Source organism: Saccopteryx leptura, chromosome 7, assembly GCF_036850995.1.
Source record: "Saccopteryx leptura isolate mSacLep1 chromosome 7, mSacLep1_pri_phased_curated, whole genome shotgun sequence".
Classification (NCBI taxonomy): Eukaryota; Metazoa; Chordata; class Mammalia; order Chiroptera; family Emballonuridae; genus Saccopteryx; species Saccopteryx leptura.
Window position 1 is genome coordinate 87133383 of NC_089509.1, and position 16160 is coordinate 87149542.

Sequence of the window (16160 nt, forward strand, 5' to 3'; positions counted from 1 at the left end):
TCCAGCCAAGCCACTGACCCCTTGCTCAAGCCAGTGACCTCAGGCTCAAACCAGCAACCTTGGGCTTCAACCCAGTGACCTTTGGGCTTAAGCCAGCAACCGTGGGATCGTATCAATGATGCCACACTCAAGCTAGGACTACATGCTCAAGCTGGTGAGCCCATGCTCAAGCTGGATGAGCCTGTGCTCAAGCCAGTGACCTCAAGGTTTCAAACCTAAGACCTCAATCTCCCGGTTCGATGCTCTATTCACTGTACCACCACTGGTCAGGCTCCAGCAGTATATCTTGATCTTCAAATTCAGGAGGAGAAGAAACAGAGCTTTCTTTTTTTTTCTCTTAATCCACTTAATTTTTCTGTTGTGTCTCTGTTATACAGAATTGGTTGAAAGGTAATTGCCATCCATTTTGAGTACCCTCTTTCCCTGGGTTGGGCTAATTTTCAGGAGGAACCTATATGACAAGGAGAGGGGGGTCTCCCTTTGTCAGTTTCCCTGTCATCCTCCCCTCCTGTCCTCACCATCAGGCCACACAGGCCACTAGTTAACTCTCTGTCCTCTGCCAGGCCCCCTCCTCTCCTGAGTCCCTATCTGTTTCTCAGTGGGACCATTCTGTAGCTCCCAAAGCAGGTGGCTTCTCTGGGGTCTCACTCGCTGTCCTCCAGGGCCCCTCAGCCTTCCCCTCCCACAAACCTGATTAGAATTTGGTCATGTCCATAGAATTCCCCTTTCTCACCCTCTATCCTGAATCCAGTCTTCACAGCCAGCAGCCACAATACCTCCTTCCAAAATGATCACTTATGCGCTGGGCCTTACTCACTTGTCCACTGCCCTAGACTTCAGAGGTCCTTCCTCTTCCTCTATTTTCTGTTCCGTATCCTCTGTGAGCATAAGCCCAAAATGAAGTGGCTGCAACTAAAATAATGAATAAGTCAGAAACTGGAGAAAATATAGGTGTGTGTGGTGGGAATAGGAGTCAGAGAGATAATAAAAGTATTATCCAGTCATATTGTCAGTAGACGTTTTAAAGGACCTGAGGGGGCTGGCAAAGAGGAGCTTCTTCTTGTGTTGATTAAGATCCGCCTATGGATCCAGCAAGCTGTTGAATTTCAATATCTTCACTTGAAAGCATCTTCCTGTACTGTTTTATTCTTTGAGGTCTACACAAGTTCATGTGTTTCTTCTGGAGAGAATGGAAGAACCTAATATGGGTAGCTGTATCTGTCTTTCCTCCAGTGCAAGAGAATGGCTGGAGGTGTTTGCAGGACACCCCAATACAAAGTCAAAGGAAATATCCCCAAATAAGCAAATGGAAAGGAACTGCCAAGCAAGGTCCCTCCATGGCTTTTAGTGCTAAACATCCCACTGTTTAAGATGAGGGAGGGCGAAATTCTATTGTTCCACCAAAGCTGCCCTGGGGTCCTGAGCTGGGGAAACAAGGTTCACCTCCAGCTCCTCTGCCATGCCAGCTCACCCTGGGGCCTTTCCAGGATCTCTCAGCCCTCTGCACCTCCCCTTTCTGCCACCAACTCTATCATCCCTGATGTCAGCAAACGTACTCCCCACTAGAGGTGTCTCAGAGGCACCAGAGTAAGTAACTTTCTACCTATCTTTCTTTCCAGAACCCTCCATTAAACATACACACACACACACACACACACACACACACACACACACCATCCAAGCCTCTCCACAGTTTGAACTATTTCAAGAGTATGAAAGACAAGGTTGGAAGATTCCGTAAAAACTGATAGTGCGGCAAACATGAAGAACACAGCTCGCAGGGCACCTTTCCACAGCAGTGGTTCCAGCTCTCATCATGTCAAAGGGCATAGTTGCCGCACTTGCGTGCCAGTCTCCTGCTCTGCGAATGTGTGTGAAGGCTGTAGGCCCTCAGATCACAAGAAAGCAGGGGCAGACGGAATCAGGCCATATATCATATCACAGCCCCTAAATCAAGCGGACCACGACAGACATTCCGCTGGGTCGGTGATTGAGTCCCCATAACAATCTCTTTTCTGTCTTCGACACAGGTGATAGAGAAGAATGCAGACCCAGAAGTCACGCTGCTGACCTTCCTACGACAGAACTGAACCCTTTTGATCAAAGTTTTGACCATGTCTATGTTTGCCTTAAAAATCAGGCCAACTGTGATTATAAAAGCTAAGCAAATTCTCCATTCCCAGTCAGTCAGTCCCCCTTGACCCTGGCTCTCTCTCTCTCTGCTATTGGCAATAATTTTAGAGGTATTAAGATAACTGAGCTATTTACAGAGGATGAAGTTTTCCCAGAGTTTCTTATATCTTGATTTAATTGCAGTGAAATAAAAACTAAGCTCTTTATTTCAGCAGTAATTACCCCTTTAAGGGCCTTCCAGACCCCAGGAGAGTTGTTATGTAATAGAGGCTTGTGTTTCACGGTCTCTGCTCTGGAACGAGACCAAATTTTTCAGATTCACGAAGACTCTGTATCGGAAAAAGACTGCCTTTTCCTACATCTGTTTCCTTGAAGCAGATTTTCCCCCATTTTATATTCTCAAATTTATTTATTTTTTTTTTTGGAAATATTTTTAATTGATTTTTAGAGATAGAAGACAGGAAAGAAACAAAGAGAAAGTGAAGCGTCAGTCTGTTGTTTCATTTATTTATACATTCATTGGTTGACTCCTGTGTGTGCCCTGATCGGGAATCGAACTCACAATTTCCGCATGTTGGGACAACACTCCAACCAACTGAGCCACCCAGCCAGGGCCTTATATTCTGAAATTTAGATCTTTATTATAGTAAACATATTTCAATTGATAAACCTGATAGATCACTCAAGACAGCTTAAAAAGAAATGATAAATTAAGGGAATCGGCCCTTAAGCATTGGTTAAAAGCCCACATAGTTTTTAATTAGTTGTCAATGTTTAGAAATTAGGAAATCTTATATTAGAAAAAACAAACAAACAAACAGGATTTATAGCTTCTCATAAAATATGTGAAGATAATCATTCCTGCATGGCTACAGCCTTGTTTAAAGGTGAGTGGGGACTGTCCCTAGTCCCCGAAGTGCAGCATGAGCTCTCCTGTTACACCCAGCCCGCTCCACTCGTTCACATAATCTCTCTGATAAACATTTGAGGTTATGACTCAATTTAAATGAATAAGCTCTGTGACCTTAAAAAGAAGTCAGCGATGCCAAATCCCCTCAATTTTGTGGAAATGGACCCACAATTAGAGAGAAGGCTGACTAAAGAGAGGGTGCAGATGTTGAGCCTAGACCTAGAATTAAACCTGGACCACACAGGCGGAGAGGGGTACTCAGGGTGGTATATGAAAATAAGTCGGAGTTCTCCCCGAAGGATCACTCTCATGCCTACAGATCACTGGGCAAAACTAGCAATGCACTCGACTGCTCAGAACAAGCTCTCTTCTAACTATTTGATTAGACCCCCAAAGAATACTTAAAATAAAATAGACTTTTTCAAAGGGCTTTTACTTTTACATCCCTTATCCTATGAGATGCTTATAAGCATGCAAAGATAAAGTAGGTATTGCTTGACCTCTCTGCAAGTGAGAAAACAGGCAGGGAGAGGATAATTAATGTCACACAGCTGGTAAGGTACGGAGTGGCTTTTACTGAGACTGGAAGGTGAATGACTTTTCAGACCCAGAACCCCCACACCCAAAGAAGACTTTCCCCACTCGTGACAGCCTAGGGGGCAGCTATAATGGATGCAACATGTCTACCTTCGCACTTCTCCTTGACCACCTCCTCCAGTAGGTCTCACAGGAACCAAGTACGCCTGCGGAAGAGGAGGCTGTGGGGCCTGTACCGTGATGGTGTCTAAGTGTGACCCTGTGTCCAAGAAGATCAGGTATCCTGCCCAGAAACCCCAAGGCCAGAGAAGGCTTTGCTTCTTTGCCAGGCTTGTATTCTCGTTTCACAACTAAAGCCGGTCTCCAAGGACCTCCCAGTCTTGTGATTCTCACTATCTCTGGATCTTAGATCCCTCTTAAAATCTGATAAAAGCTATATACTCATACTCAGAAAATACACAAATTAATTATATCTTGCACACAGTTTCAGGGAGATCATGGATCTCCCAAGGCCCATCTGTGCATCCTAAATGTAAAAACACCAATTTAGGCCAATCATTCCTTTTACAGATGAGGAAACTGAGGCTCAACAATATGTAGTGACTTGTTCAAGGTCATACAACTAGTAAGTCATAGAACAAGGATTTGAATGCATGACTTTTTGGCTGACACTAACGCCCTTCCTACAGTTGGACTTCACTAGACCAACCCTGCAGAGCAGGGGCCTGGGCCATAATTCCAATGTAAGGACCAGATTCCAGGACTTGGGCTGCTCCCAAATCCACTAGCCCAGGAAGTCAAGAAACGACCTCAGAACACAAGCCATCCAATACTGTTGAGTGACCTTATCCAGCAGGGGTCCCCAAACTTGTTACACAGGGGGCCAGTTCACTGTCCCTCAGCCCGTTGGAGGGCTGCCACATACAGTGCTCCTCTCACTGACCACCAATGAAAGAGGTGCCCCTTCCAGAAGTGCGGCGGGGGCCAGATAAATGGCCTCAGGGGGCCGCATTAGATTCGTGGGCCGTAGTTTGGGGACACCTGTTATACAGGGTTATATTAACGAGCAAAAATATTTCACAAATATGGGTGAAAGACATAAGTGTGCTTTTTGCCTGTTATGGGATCAATGTCTTAATGAAAATCCTTTGAGGTCCAGCCCTACTCCTTGTGACACAAATCCGCTCCCTTAAGTCCAGACCCAGGTAGTCTGTTCTGGGCTGGGAAATTTTTTCTGAAGTTCAGAATGCCCATATTCCCGCGGAGGGTGCCCACTTCTCACAGACAGCACAGAGTCAGCAGAGGGGACTCTAAGTTCTTCCTCCCTGTGGCCCCTTCAGTTCTCTATCTCCCAGGCTGAGTGATAGGCCCGGGGGCGGGGGTCCTGCTGCCCTTCTTGGTTCCCAGCTTCCCCAGGAGGCAAGACTATGCTACTCCCCTTGATTTTCCTTGTCCTTCTCACCCAAAGGCACTTCTCTGTCACTGCGTGCCTGGTGCCCATCTGCTCTCTGCACGGAGCTGCTGTCACCACTGTGGAAGGTGTGGGAAGCACACAAACCAGGCTGCACCCCGTGCAGGTAAGAGCATGTGCTGATATCCTCACTTCTTGGCTGTCTCTTTGAAACCAATGCTGACCTGACAAGGCTGCCGGGGGCTGCTCGGTGGAGGCCAGACGAGCAGAAACTTTGGCTGCCTGTTGGTCAAGGTAATAGTATCTGTTTAGTGGTTTAAAAGAAAGCTGGAAATCCATCATGTTTTCTTAATGATCATCTTTTTATTTACTTTTTCTACTTGAATGATAAAAAGGATTTTCAAAACCTTGATTAATGCCTACTGGACTATGATGCAGAATAAATAAAATAAATGTCTCAGAAGCTAACAGGATAAAATTCACATGACATTCCTGTGACATGGAAGTCTTGGGAGTAAATATGGAATCACCTGCAATTGTTTCTCCAAAGCTGACCTCGAAGCTGGAGCACAGAGTCCGGCTTTCAGAGTCCTGCGACGTGTGTTGGTAGAAACACATTGATTCTTGTGACATCGTCTCAGGGGTTTGGAGAGTCATAGGTCCAGACCCACCAACTCTTTGAGTCCTTCAAGGCAGGAGGAGCCTGGGTTTAACCATGTGAAACGGATTCCAGGGAAGTCAGCCGAGGCAAACAACCACACAGAGTTCATGGAGGATGTTTACACCAAGGTTGATAAACCTGACTGCTAGGGTTATATTACATTGTGAAATGTAGAGCAGGACTTCCCAAACTTTAATGTGCTTACAGATCAGCAGGGAGCTATTTAAAATGCAGATTCTGAGTCAGAAGTTTAGAGCAGAGGTCTGAGTGAGGTCTGCATTTCCTACAAGCTCCCAGGTGAGCCAACACCTCAGGTCCACGGAATACATTCCAAATAGTGAGCATCTGAAACACAGACCAAAATCTTGGACCTGTGAAAGTAAAGCTCTTTTTGAAATGAGACTCAGAGACATGGACAAGAGTGTGGGGGTTACGAGGTGGAGGGGGAGGGGGAGGGGAAGGGCACAAAGAAACCGGTTAGGTGACAGAAGACAATTGGACTTTGGGTGACGGGAATGCAGCATAATCATGTCAAAATAACCTAGAGATGTTTTCTCTGAACATATGTACCCTGATTTATCAATGTCACCCCATTAAAATTTAAAAAAAAGCTCCTTTGAGCCAACAAAAAAGAATTTAAATAAGAAAGTACCATAAGGTTAACAGTATATAGTCTCCAAGTTAATAAAAAAGACATGACCTATGGTCAGAACTAAACTGGTCAAAATGTAGAGGTGTTTAAGCAAACTGTTTTTTGAAACTTATAGTTTCCTTATAATTACTGATTTCTGGAGACTTCTTCTCACTCTGGAAAGAGAGGCTGCACACTGCTGATTCCCAATTAGAAGGATCTGGGCATCTGAGCTTGAGAAGTGAGTCTAATAACAGAAAATGGCTTCTGCATCACTTCTCCCAGGAGCAGAGTAGGAAAGGGGACACTGGGAGGGGAGGGGTATCTGCTTAGGGAGTGAGCTCTCCCCGGACGGATGGGGGAGATGCAGGATGTGGGCCCTGGTGAGAGGTGCTGGCAGCAGGAAGGCAGGACCTGTGACCACGTGTGTGTCCTTCCAGGAGAGAATCGCCAAGAGCCACGGCACGCAGTGTGGGTTCTGCACGCCCGGGATGGTGATGTCCATGTACGCCCTGCTCAGGAACCACCCCCAGCCCTCCGAGGAGCAGCTCATGGAGGCCCTGGCGGGTAGGTTTGACACAGAGGACACTCACCACCCCCACGGTCAGGTGGGATGTGTGCCTCAGGCTGCTCCACCCCACCCACAATGTCACCCTAGCCCCACTCGGGACCCCCCTTGGTTGTTCCCAGAGTAGCTACAATGCACCCAAGAGAGAAGAATGTCAAGCTGTACCCTGTTTACCAGAGCATTTGCTGAAGCGACCTGCACAGAACTAACACAGTGCGTGGGGACCACGTCTCCATCTTGACACCCTCACGTCTGCACGCAGTGACTAATCTGGCTGTCTTCACCAGGGCTGTCATACCAAACTACCACAAACTGGGGGGGTTAACACAACGGGAGTTTATTCTCTCAGTGCTGGGAGCTGAGGTTCTGAAATCAAGTCTGAGGACCCTAGAGGAGGATTCTTCCTTGCCTTTTCCTACTTTCTAGTGGGCAAGCATCCTGACTCACACAGAGTCATCACTCCAGTCTTCAGCTCCGTCTTCTCACGGCCATCTCCCCGCATGTCAATGTCCAAAATCCCTTTTATTTTCTCTTTTCTTTCTTTCTTTTTTTTGTATTTTTCTGGAGAGGAGGGGAGGAAGAGAGACAGACTACTGCATGCACCCAACCAGGATCCACCTGACATACCCACCAGGGGGGCGATGTTCTCCCCATCTGGGGCATTGCTCCATTGCAACCAGAGCCATTCTAGCACCTGAGGCAGAGGCCAAAGAGCCATCCTCAGTGCCCGGGCCAACTCTTTGCTCCAATGGAGCCTTGGCTGCAGGAGGGGAAAAGAGAGATAAAGAAAAAGGAGAGAGGGGAGGGGAGAGAAGCAGATGGACGCTTCTCCTGTGTGCCCTGGCCGGAATCGAACCCAGAACTTCCACACACCAGGCCAATGCTATACCCCTGAGCCAACTGGCTAGGGCAAAAATCCCTTTTCTTATAAGGACACCAGTCACTGGATTAGGACATGCTCTAATCCAGTATGACCTCAGTTTAACATGAGTATATCTGCAGAGACCCCAGTTCCAAATAAGGTCACACTTACAGAGTCCAGAGGTTAGGACCTCAATATATCTCTTGAGGGGACACAATTCGAGTCATACCAGCCCTTCACATATAAAAAGAATCCTTTACTATTTGGAGTAGGTTTAAGTTACTAATAGAGGAGTTCATAAACATATCCTTTCTACAGGATTAGTAACATCATTTTTCAAGTGTCAATAGCCCTTAAACTAGTCATTTGTTAGACCCACCAATTCTTAGACTGAGGTCTGAAATGCGAGTGCAGACATACATACTCTCCTAACCTGCCAGTTGCTAGTGGACTTCCTTTACTCTCTCTGCTTCGTTAGAGAAAATCAGAGCACATCATCTAAAATCTCCGCCTTCCATGGGTCCTTTCACTGTGTGGCCAAGCTCCTCCCCCTCAAATGTGGCCAAGCCTACCTCCTTCACCAGGCATTCAGAGAAGTCCAACTGGCCTCATTAATTCATGATTCCTCCTCTGCTACACAACTCTCTCCTGGCCAGTCTCCTCTCAGCCCCCAATTACTTTGCACATTTTTACTTCTGCACCTTTATTCATCTGCTCCATGAACCCTGAATGCCCCCTTCCTCCACCAACCTACTGCTTGCTTATCCTTCCAGCCCAGGCTTCTTTGTGAAGCCTTCCCAAATGAATCGTATTTCACATTGACCCTCCTCCACCCCCACCTTATGCCTTTATCCTTGGAAACCTGAGTTTCTCCAGCGTTACCATAGAGTGGAATTATTCTCAGACCTCGTAAGTGCTGATTCCTGGACCCATTCCAGTTCAGGCGCATATTTAATAAACACTTCAGGAAATTATAATGCAGGGACCTAAAAACCACGAGGAGCCCTTCGAACAAACTGTTACTTTGCTCATATAGTGCTTTAAAAATTGCCTAAATTTTCTGGGTTTCAGGGTCCCCATATCTTCCATAGTGTCAGAGATATAGTTGCTGTCAATAGATATATGTTGAAATCACCAAATAGACTATCATCTTCTCTAAGACAAAGAATAAAACTGGAATTGAGATAGCGAAAAAGATAATATTCTAAGAAGAGAAAAAAACATTGAACAATCTGGCAGATATTTAAATAATCTGAAAAATACCTGCATCTGTTTTAACTTTCAATAAAACCCAGTAAATATAAAGCCTACTGATAATCATGTTTCTTATTTTATTAGGTAATCTATGCCGCTGCACTGGGTATCGGCCAATTCTTGAGAGTGGAAAGACCTTCTGCATGGTGAGTAGGTGACTATGGGAACACCTTCCAGAGTAAGAATGACAATGATAGCTGGTTAAGGCTGGAAATATAGGAGTTGAATTTTTTAAACTGTCTAAACAGTCTGTAAGGGAGACAAGTGAGTTAGCTCCAACTTGACTCAAGGGAGTCACACCACAGGGGGAAGTCAGGTAATAGAACCAGCCTTCCAGACATCTTCCATGAAAGTTTAGCAAGGTATTAGAACCAGACAAACCCAAAGACACAAGTAAGGGCGTGGAGTTTCTTTAGGGAGGCAAGGTTTGTTCCAAAAATCCAACCAGCTGCGAAAGTGTGAGCAAATAAGGAAGCCAAATATGCAGCCTAGAATCCAAACTTCACCCCAAGTCCAGAGGCACAGGGAGTTTCCTCAACAAAATGAGGACACCTCACTGGGCTGATGTGAGGATCAAATGAGAAATCGTGGCCGAGCATGTCGCAAAGTCCTGCTTGGCACTTCAGAAGGGCTCAACAAATAGTTCCTACTGTTATTAATAATGTTGCTGACACTGGGACTAGCGTTTGATGAGGAGACCAGCAGGGCACGTCTGATCGCCCACTCTTGAGGGCAGGACTGTTGTGGGCAGTACCACCCTTAGACCCAAGCAAGGGGGATGCCACACTTTGAAAGATTCCTCACTGGTCCTCTTACAGCCACCCCCAAGAGGCCATGAGTTCAAGATAACTTGTTCACCTGAAGCCTTCACCTCTTTTCTGGACTATGACCCAGATCTGGTCTTGACCCCATTCCCAGGCCTGACACATCTTCCTGCGTCCATCATCCTAGAGCAGATGATAACAGCCAGTGTGCGTACCCCTAGGTCAAAGGATGGCCAAACCACTAGCTGTTTTGGGGGCGAATGGACAGAACTTGGTCATTCAGGCTGGGGTACTCACAAGGCTGTGTGAGGCCCCTCACAGTACAGAACAAAGTCAGGGTAGGGAGAGAAGGGCCCCACGCACACCCCAGACTTCTGCCACACGGGAGAGCTGAAATTGACAAGCTGAGAAAATAAATAGCTATAAACTCATTAGACTGCTAGTGTAAATGGAAAAGCACTTGTGAAATACAAATAAAGAATGTTAAAGAAAGCTCTCTCCTTATGGAATGAGGATGTTATCACCTTTGTAGGCACAGACGTTGGGAATAAAGGCAAAAATGTGTTAGAGACCCACCCTGCAGCCAGCAGGCCCTAGAAACTTCAAGGGGTGAAAGGAACCAAGCTCTGCCAGGGACACTTGAGGTTCTTAGCTACTAGACCAAGAAGAGACTGGCTTTTTCTGGTATCATTGACTCATGGCCCATCTGGAAGCTCTTAGAGCAGGGGTCGGGAACCTTTTTGGCTGAGAGAGCCATGAACGCCACATATTTTAAAATGTAATTCCGTGAGAGCCATACAACAACCCGTGTACATTACGCATTATCCAATAAAAATTTGGTGTTGTCCCGGAGGACAGCTGTGTTTGGCTTCAGCCATCCGCAACCATGAACATGAGCGGTAGGAAATAAATGGATTGTAATACATGAGAATGTTTTATATTTTTAATGTTATTATTTTTTTTATTAAAGATTTGTCTGCGAGCCAGATGCAGCCATCAAAAGAGCCATATCTGACTCTCGAGCCATAGGTTCTTGACCCCTGTCTTAGAGCTTTGAGTAAACAGGGAAGCACTCATTGCTACTATGTCTCAGCTGTCTTGCTTTTCTTTTCTTTCTTTTTTTTTTTCAGGGAGAGAGATGGGAATGTAGAGAGACAGACAGGCAGGAAGAGAGAGAGATGAGAAGCATCAGTTCATAGTTGCAGGGCCTTAGTTGTTCATTGATTGCTTTCTCCTATGTGCCTTGACTAGGGGAGTCCAGTTGAGCCAGTGACCCTTTGCTCAAGCCATCAACCTTGGGCTTTAAGCCAGAGATCTTTGGGCTCAAGTCAGTGACCATGGGGTCCTATCTCTGATCCCATGCTCAAGCTGGCGACCCCATGAGACCACGCTCAAAGCAGAGGAGCCCACGCTCAAGCCAGGTGTCCTGGGGGTTTTGAGCCTGGGTCTTCAGCATCCTAGGCCACTGCTCTAACCTGCACCACTGCCTGGTCCGGCCATGTTGCTTCTTGAACAGAATTAGGAAGATGGCAGCATGAGACATTTGGTCAGAAACTGAGAACTTGAGTGTCTAGAAGTATTATTTTGTTAGATACTTAGAGAAAAGTATGTAAAGAAAAGGATACAAGACGTGAGTTAGAAGGAAATGGGAACCTGCTTTAAAATGCATTGTCCATTTATTCCCCGTGAGTCCCATGCAAATCCCAAATGTCTGGTTATCAACATGGTTTTTTTTCATTTGTTTTTTATTTTTACTTTTCATTTTTTTTAAATCCTTATATAATAACATTCAATGTTGTTGAGTCTTACATATGCTGGAGAATGATAGTTATTGCTCTGAAAAGAATCTTATAAATTAATTCTACCACTAGAATTTTGCCTAAAATTCAGAGATGTACACAAAGTTGTATAAGTAATGAACAGAAATGTTTACTATAATGTTATTTATAGTTATGAAATGTAGGGAAAAAATCTAAATATACCTCAACAACAAATTTTTCATACGTACATATATATCCAGAAGATGAATTATTATGCAATCAGCAAAATTATATTTTAAAGACATTTTATGATATGGTAAAAGTCTCCCAATAAAAATAAACAAGTAGGTAAATAACTAAACAAAACAATGGGCAAATAAATGAACAAAAAGAAAAAATGAAAAGTATATTGTGTTATAAATATAGTACAAATATATATTCTGTAAAAATATTTCCATTGGAATAAGGTAATGATAGTTTATTTTTTTATGCTTCTCTATATTCTGTATTATTGTTTTATACTATAATTACATATTCTTTATATGTTATATATCTATAATTTTATATATTCTATATGTATTATTTTACTTTAAAAATAAAGCAGAAAAGAAGAAAGGTCTGGGGTGATCCCTGTCGCAATAGAAACCATCTACAGTGATGAAAAATGTCTCATTTAAATTGTCAAACCTTTCAAGGCACACACCCATTTACTATTAAAAAAAAAAAAAGATTTCATCTCAAAGCATTCTACCTTCTTAGGAGTCAAATGGCTGTGAACAGAAAGGGACAGGAAAATGCTGCTTGGATCGGGGAGAGAATGATTCTCCCTCACACGGCCAGCAGAGTGACGTGAGTCCCTTTCTTTTGTCGTCTCCCTGAGAGTGCTGCTTAAGGCTGGCCCAGTGTTGACGCTGTGCTTGTTAGTTCTGCTGGTCATTCCCTGCTCTACTTACAAATGTCGAAGTGCCCACACAAGTAAAGCCCTTTCAGCTGGGAGGTGGGGAAAGTGGAGATACAAACAAATCCCAGGCCTTGGCTTTCCTCCCGGCTCTCTGAAATCCTGCAACAACAGAACAAAACCCAGCTCAGATGAGAAAAAAGACCAACCCCAGACTTGACGAGTCCGCAGCTCGGTGGAAGTGTGTTCCTGTGCCTGATCCTTCTCGTGCAGAGCTGTCCCCTATCACTGTTCCCTCCTTTGTGTGGAAAGGCCACTGCAGCCTTGGGAAGGCTGGGGACCCTGTCCAAAGTCACGTGGTGACTTCATAGCCCCCCAGCTGGGAGGGCCAGCCTGCAATGTTCCAGTCCCTGCCCTGCTCTCTCAGAAGTACTGGTTTCCAAAAGAGACCCACTTGCCAAGTTCTCAGATGAACTATTTAGAGAAGCTGGAAAACAGGATAGAGATGGCTCCCTCCGTGAGGAACCTGAGCCCATCATCTCCCTCCTGAACTATTTCTACCCCTTAGACCTACCTTGTCCCCATACTTGCCCTCCCACTGTCTCTGTATTTTGGTCTGAATAGGTATGCAATGAACACAAGGGTGTTGCAAAGGAAAATAGGCTGCACTCCTCCCCCCCCCCCCCGCCAGCCCCATGACAATTTCACAGAAAATTAGTGTCCTGGAGGGGCCAGTACGTTTGAAAGTCTGATTCTCCATTCTGTGGCCTTGGATTTCAATCTGGGCAATGATGAGGCTCTGGGGATCACCTGACTCACTCTAACCAGACTCAAAGAACATGATGTCCCCTGATAATCCTTTATAAAGAGAAACACAAATACAAAGTAAATCTTATGATCACTGAGCCACTATGATCACTGAGCCACATGTTTTTTCTCAATTAAAAAAAAAAGAAAACAGGCCCTGGCTGGTTGGCTCAGCGGTAGAGCGTCGGCCTGGCGTGCAGGAGTCCCAGGTTCGATTCCCGGCCAGGGCACACAGGAGAAGCACCCATCTGCTTCTCCACCCCTTCCCCTCTCCTTCCTCTCTGTCTCTCTCTTCCCCTCCCGCAGCCGAGGTTCCATTGGAGCAAAGATGGCCCAGGCACTGGGGATGGCTCTATGGCCTCTGCCTCAGGTGCTAGAATGGCTCTGGATGCAACAGAGCAATGCCCCAGAGGGGCAGAGCATCGCCCCCTGGTGGGCATGCCGGGTGGATCCCGGTCGGGCGCATGCGGGAGTCTGTATGACTGCCTCCCCGTTTCCAGCTTCGGAAAAATGAAAAACAAACAAACAAACAAACAAACAAGGATCACAGGAAATAAGATATGAGAAAGCTATGTTTAATATGTAAAATGTTACAAAATGAGAGTTATTGTTACATCTCTGTGTATTGCCAAATACACTGGCCTTTCATATTGTTAAGTTTTAAAAACACACACACACATAGGAAACCACAATTTGAAAAGGTTGCTTGGTGAGCATGGATGCAGAGCAATTGAATAATCTTAAGGGGGCAACATTATAGAACAGTGGTCCCCGATCCCCGGTCCGCAGACCGGTACTGGTTCGTGGGCCATTTGGTACCGGTTTACAGAGAAAGAATAAATAACTTACATTATTTCCGTTTTATTTATATTTAAGTCTGAACGATATTTTATTTTTTTAAAATGACTAGATTCCCTCTGTTACATCCGTCTAAGATTCACTCTTGACGCTTGTCTCGTAAGTTCAACAGTTATATTTTAAAATACCACAGTTTTTACTCCGGTCGCATAGTTTTATTTTGTGCATTTATCTTTCCCACCCTAAAGGCCAGTCCATGAAAATATTTTCTGACATTAAACTGGTCTGTGGCCTAAAAAAGGTTGGGGACCACTGTTATAGAAGACCCCTCTCTTCCACAGGGTAGACCTGATGTCTGCTTCCAGACCCTCCCTTCTCTCTAAGCTACGTTAATATCTTCCACTAGGTAACAGTTATCTAAGCCCAGCGCCTGACAGGGGAACTTCTAATTCCTCATGATGTTTATTTTGCACTTTAACTCTCAGGCACAATCTTATTTCTAGGTTTTAGAGATATATCACATTATTGCTCCCAGGTACTGCCTACCCTTCTAATTCCAGCTAACACATAGCCCGATCATTCAGATACTGGCCTATAATGCTTCAATCGGGAGTCCTACTAAGAACTTTTACAAAGAACCATTACAATTTTCTTTCTTTCTAGACCCTGAGAAGATCACAGAGTGATAGAAAAACATGGGGAGTGCCAGACAAATGTCAGACCATTTTACCTAATTGTGACACCTCTCAAAATATTCATCCAATTCCACAGGAGGTGTTAGAGTCGTGGCAGAGCTGAGAAGGAGCCCACATCCGTCTGCCTCCATCTCTCCTCATGCTCTACCCTGTTACACAGACCTCTGGTCCTGCTCCCACAGTGCTCTCCCCATCTTCCTGACCTCTTCGTGCCTGTTTGCTGGGAATGACTTCCAAAGCTAAAACATACTTGATTCAAATAAGATCACTGTTTGGGTAACTTTTCACTGTGCTTTTGTTTCCTAAACGTTTGAAATGGAGATAATAATTTACTTTCTTTGTATAGTTGATGGGAGGATTCCATAAACTACTAATCCGTGCAAAGCACTTAGAAAATAGGCACTCCATTAACATTAACTGTGGTTATTCGAGTGAGTGGGGCATGCATGTGTGCTTACACTTGGGCGTGTATGTTTAGGCTTATTTTTATTTAAGCTTCAGGACCTCTCAGAGCTTTGAGCATTTTGAATCCTGACATGATAGATGAGAGGATAGTGGTCTGAATCCCAAATTTATTTAACCTCTGATAGTTTTTCATAGACTTTCTTGATATTCCATGGGGTACTGTTTGAAATATCTCATGGAATACTCTTTTTTTCAGTATCACATTAGTGTCAAATCAATATTTCTCTTACAATAAAATTCTTAAAACAATTTGGTTTGAACGACTTCCCTGTACAAGGTGAGTAGGAGAGTTATAACTAAGTTCATTCTGCCTGGTTAGTGTAAATAATTACAGTGCTGTTTCCAGTTGAACTGGGCTGACAAGGTCATCTTCTTCTGCCCTTTATAAAGATTTCCACAGGGTTATTTACAAAGGACGAGTTCCAGCCCTTGGACCCTACCCAGGAGCTCATATTTCCCCCAGAACTCTTGGTAAGATGAATTGGGTGTTTTATGTGATTGTTTAAATGTCACTGGTTGTCAACTCAGTTTCTAAAACCACCCTTTCCTTCCTGTGAAACTGTCAAATTGTGGTAAGGTTTGATCAGGTCAACATGCTTGTCCCTAATCAGCTCACCAAGCCCTGGCTGATACCCTGGACACATACCCCGAAGTCTCAGCTGAGGCTATTTCTTAAGTGACATCATCATTATACTCATCATTGTCATCTACAGTGTGTCCCTGTTAACTGCCCCAAGCCATACAGCTTTGCTCAACTTCTAACTTGGTCTTTTTGGCCACTCCAGTCCATGAACCCTAAGGAGCACTTGCAGCCAGGCAGTGGGCGCAGCAAGTGAATAGGAGTGAAGGATGGGAGAATGCTTCTCCTGGTGAAGGGACAGAGCAGGGGCCAGCCTGGCTGGGAGGGTTGGGGGAGACCATACTGGACTTACGGCTTTCACTCTATGTGAGATGAGAAGCTAGCAGGGAGGGTGGACAGAGAAGGGGTATGCTCTTAGCTGCGCTG

The 16160-nt window shown here is 44.9% G+C and overlaps 1 protein-coding gene across 2 annotated transcripts in view; it reads left to right on the plus strand.

The window, feature by feature from the left end:
* LOC136378840 (aldehyde oxidase 2) overlaps positions 1–16160 on the plus strand; it is a 94445-nt gene that overhangs the window by 766 nt on the left and 77519 nt on the right. For both annotated transcript variants that reach the window (XM_066346116.1, XM_066346117.1), the window contains exons 2-8: positions 2031–2088; positions 3762–3858; positions 5049–5157; positions 6724–6850; positions 9052–9113; positions 12251–12340; positions 15545–15625. In XM_066346116.1, the coding sequence (XP_066202213.1) occupies positions 2031–2088; positions 3762–3858; positions 5049–5157; positions 6724–6850; positions 9052–9113; positions 12251–12340; positions 15545–15625 (624 nt within the window). The remainder of the gene's footprint in view (positions 1–2030; positions 2089–3761; positions 3859–5048; positions 5158–6723; positions 6851–9051; positions 9114–12250; positions 12341–15544; positions 15626–16160) is intronic.